The sequence below is a fragment of the Helianthus annuus genome, chromosome 7 (genome assembly GCF_002127325.2).
Source record: "Helianthus annuus cultivar XRQ/B chromosome 7, HanXRQr2.0-SUNRISE, whole genome shotgun sequence".
In the NCBI taxonomy this organism is placed as follows: domain Eukaryota; kingdom Viridiplantae; phylum Streptophyta; class Magnoliopsida; order Asterales; family Asteraceae; genus Helianthus; species Helianthus annuus.
The window spans coordinates 96,871,919-96,876,711 of NC_035439.2; the positions used below are offsets into that span (position 1 = coordinate 96,871,919).

At 38.0% G+C, this 4,793-nt stretch overlaps 1 protein-coding gene across 1 annotated transcript; it reads left to right on the forward strand.

Annotated features, from left to right (window-relative positions):
* The first annotated feature begins 317 nt into the window (after positions 1 to 317).
* Positions 318 to 2,911, forward strand: LOC110908772 (delta(7)-sterol-C5(6)-desaturase). The gene is made up of 3 exons (XM_022153749.2): positions 318 to 665; positions 1,506 to 1,811; positions 2,295 to 2,911. Exons 1-3 carry the CDS (start codon positions 443 to 445, stop codon positions 2,585 to 2,587), a joined length of 822 nt encoding a protein of 273 aa, XP_022009441.1. The 5' UTR covers positions 318 to 442; the 3' UTR covers positions 2,588 to 2,911.
* The last annotated feature ends 1,882 nt before the right edge of the window (positions 2,912 to 4,793 follow it).

Below are 4,793 nucleotides of genomic sequence, written 5' to 3' on the forward strand. Positions count from 1 at the left end.
TTTTTGGTTGATGAGGACTAGAGCCATTGAGTGGTCTACATACTCTCTTTAACTTTGTTTTATAAAGATATGTAATTAAACACAAACAATTTAAATAATGTATTATAATCTATTTCAATGGTTATTAAATCTACCCGTGTAGTGTTGTGACACGGGTCCTACAACTTGTTTGAGCTTATAAGTGTTGACAAACGGAACACCTTGGACTTTTATTTTTATGTTAAAAAATACACACGATGACATTTGTTAATCTATGGTTGTACTTGGTGCATAATCCCTTGTACAACATATTTCCAAGTTCCAAAAGCCAAAACACATGGCTGCCTAATTTATATCGCCATCTTTCCTCCTCTGCCAACCCACTTTCCACCATCTTTCCACCTTCTTGTCTCTTTTAACTCTCCTCGACACACCATCTCACTCTCACCCTCACAACTCACCAATGGACACCGACAACTACTTATCACTCTTCGTCAAAGAAACCTCTTTCTACAACCAAATAGTGCTCGGAACTTTACTGCCGGAAAACCTCTGGACCCCACTCCCCCACCCCCTTCAAACCTGGCTCCGTAACTACATTGCCGGATCCCTTGTTTACCTCATCTCTGGCTTCCTTTGGTGCTTCTACATCTACCATCTTAAGCATAATGTTTATGTTCCAAAAGGTCAGACTTCTTGGTGTAAATCTTGCAAGTTTGTTGTAAAGTTTTTTATTTTTTTTTGATTGATTAATGTGGGATTTGTGGGTTTTTTTGCGGATTTGTTTACTGGCTGTTTTTTGTTGTTGAAGGAAGTGGTTTTGAATCTTATAATAATTGTATGCAGGTTGCACACCATGTGTTTGATGAAATGTTGTTAGATTTTTGGGTATAAATCTTGGAAGTTGGTTCTGATAAGATATGTTTTTTTTGTGTTGATTAGTGTAAGATTTGAGGGGATTTAGTTTCTGGGTGTTTTCTGTCATTGAAGCAAGTGATTTTAACTTCTTATAATAATAATCGTATGTAGGTTGCACACCATGTGTTTGATGAAATGTTTAGGTTATATTTTTTTATTTATTTTTTGTTTTTGGTATTGTTAGGGTGTATGATTTGAATCACATATCAAGATTTATTTTGTGGGGTTTGAAAGAATTGAATCTTTGATTGTCATATTCATATTCTGGGGTTTGAAAGAATTGAATCTTTAACTGGGTCTTTAGGTTATGACATGACAGTGACTGGTGATTTAGGATACTAGATTTTTGGGATCTGGTTTGGGTTGTTTTGGTTTGGATGAATGTATGAACTTAGGAGAGGGAAAATGACAGTTTGATTGTTGTTGTTACTATAATTAGCAACAAGTTTTAAATAGTTAGGACCGCTGATGCCCGTAGTTGAACGAGGAAGCATATGTTGTTTTACATAATACCTAAATATGAGCACGATTACTTATCGATTTTGACGTTCTCGGTTCAGATTTAGATCTTATTCAAATCTTTATGGGCTTGCATTGCACTCTTGCAGATGCCATCCCTACTAGAAAAGCAATGTACTTGCAAATATACGTTGCAATGAAGGCCATGCCATGGTACTGTGCTCTTCCATCGATTTCCGAATACATGGTTGAAAATGGATGGACCCGATGTTTTGCACGGATAAGCGATGTCGGATGGGCTTCATACATTTTGTACTTGGGCCTTTATCTAACATTTGTCGAGTTCGGCATCTACTGGATGCACCGAGAGTTACATGATATCAAACCTCTATACAAGTGGCTCCACGCCACTCATCATATCTACAATAAGCAAAATACCCTTTCCCCATTTGCTGGTTAGAACCCTTTTCTTTTTTTTATGTATGAGAGTAAAATGCCATTTTCGTCCCTAAGGTTTGGCCAGTTTTGCGACTTTCGTCCAAAGGTTTGTTTTTCCGCATCTGGATCCAAAAGGTTTGAAATCTTGCCATTTTCATCCGGCTCGTTAACTTCGTATATTTTTCTCCGTTAAGTTAGGGGTATTTCCGTCTTTTTCAAGGGTATTCGGTCTTAGTGAAAAAGACCGAATTGCCCTTTAAGTTAGCAAACAAGACGGAGATACCTTTGACTTAACGGAGAAAAATGGATGGAGTTAGCGAGCCAGATGAAAATGGCATGATTTCAAACCTTTTGGATCCAGATGCGGAAAAACAAACCTTTTGATGAAAGTCGCAAAACTGGCCAAACCTCAGGGACGAAAATGGCATTTTACTCTTTTTGTAAATAAGAAAGCTTTAAAATTTAAATATTTAATCAATGGTTATACTTTTTTTAATCAGGATTGGCGTTCCACCCTATAGACGGGATACTACAGGCGGTGCCGCATGTAATCGCTCTATTTCTCGTCCCAACACATTTCACGACGCACATCGCGTTATTATTCATGGAAGCGATCTGGACAGCAAACATTCACGATTGCATCCACGGGATGTTATGGCCGGTAATGGGTGCTGGGTACCACACAATTCATCACACCACGTACCGTCATAACTATGGTCATTATACCGTTTGGATGGACTGGATGTTCGGTACCCTTCGTGATCCTTTGGAAGACGAGACCAAGAATGCATAATAATCATTCTTTATGTTGACTGTTTTTGTTTGTAAATGACCGTGACGGTTGAATTGTTTGATGCCATTAGGGGAAAAGAGTGGAGGTTTCTTCCCCCGGAGTAGATGTTTTAGATATATCTGAACTGGTAAGATCAGTTGAGATATAAGATTTGTAAGTCTGTCTGGACCAGGTCTATGTTTTTTGTCTTGTTTGTTTAGATTTGTTGGGTGAAATGTATGATCAAGAACCGTGATTCTCTTGTTTCTGCATAGAGTTGGTTTTCAATTTGTTGTGTATCAAGTAAAAATAATTGGTTATAAGTTGGGGTATGCTTTCCCATGACATTTTGTTGAAAGTGTGTGTATATAATATACACATCATATTTGTACAAATCTGTCTGTAGAATCTAAATCAATTATGGGTGTCATTTGGATCTATTTTTTGGCCTCCTCTTTAGAAGGAAAAAAAAAAAATTCTAGGTAAGTAGACTTGGTAAATGTTGTTTAAAAAAATTGATATGGTAAACTTCAAGGGGTAGCCTATAATGGTACCCATCTTGTTATGTGATGGGGTAGCCTATAGTTGTCATAACCCCTCCCTAAAAATTGATATGGTAAACTTCAAGGGGTTGCCTATAGTTGTCATAACCCCTCCCTAAAAATTCACTTTAAAAGTGATGACTTTTGGTGATTAAATTACGATTTTCCTGTACATAAGCTATTATCATCAATAAATCCCACCAATAGCAAAGTTAAGGTAGGGTCTAAAGAGGGTAGATATAAACAGCCTTACCTCTACCTCGTAGAAATAGAGAAACTGCTTCCAGTGAGACCCCCGGCTCGATTGTAGTTTTGTATCAAGCCTTGGACCTAAGGCATATAACAATCGGGACAGAGACCAATTGGTGCATGTACTCTCGTGTCTTTCAGCTATCAACGCTACCACATGATGCATGATTAACCATCCACTACTTTTGATGTTATTTTCACGAAATTAGTAAAATAACATTAAAGTTAGTACCAATTCACTTTTGTCCCCCCGAACACCCACACATATATACATTATATGTGCACAGCGCAAGCGGGGCAATCATTATATGATAAACTATGAATTTATATATTACATTAGTTTGGTTATAAAATTAGGATTATCATATAATGATTATACATTACATAATTTTCGAAATGAAAAGATTTGTCGAGTGTTCATCATAAGCTCTAGTAAATGGTTCAGTATTTTATATAGGGATTTTCTAATGGCACACTCCCTGTCTATCCGCACACTTTTTCAATTCAATACGCATCGTATAGGCCTATACGATGCGTATTGAAATAAAGTAAAAAACATGGCAGGCTGACAGGTGCAGGTTATGTCTGGCGGCGGGCTTGATACGCATCGTATAGGCCTATACGATGCGTATCAAGGCACTTATTTTTTGAAGTTTATTTTTTGTTGTGTTGTGTCCAATGTGAACCGAGAAACGGAAGGGATTTCGAGCAGTTGGAAACGGGGATTGTAGGAAACAGGTGTGATTATCAAATGACAACTTGAGGGGTCTAGTCCTAGCTAGTTTCTCACATGTGATACGCATCTAATATGACACATGATAAAAGCGCTTCTTTAGACAATCTGGGATTATGTTCCGCAAATTGGGAACCACATATTCGTGTGTAAAAGCTTGGAAAGATGACCGAATAGAGATCTGTATACACCCTTGGTTTCTCGAAATCCCTTTCGTTTCGCGTCAAGATCTTTATCTATCTTGTTATCGACCAACTGCTTGAACCAAGAATATGAAGATCACTGTCCAGGATGAAATATGTTAAAACCATTCAAACCCACCAGTCTACACTGTGTTATGGTCAGATTTTTCAAGTTTGCACAGTGGGAGAAAAGACCAGCACCCCTGTCAGTATTGTCCTTTAAATTCGCATAAAACAGATATTCGTTTCATAACCTCCTCCTATAAATCAACCACAACTCACCCCGAGACCGACCTATGGATCACACATGATAAAAGCCCTTCTCTAGACAATCAGAGGTTATGTTCCGTTTTATGACACATGATACGCACGCTTACCTTAATCACATCTTCCATGGAGTCACAGATCCGACAATAGGGCCCATGAATCTTATGCCCACCCGAGACCAACCTCTGGATCACACATGATAAAAGCGCTTCTTTAGACAATCTGGCTTTATGTTCCGTTTTATGACACATGAC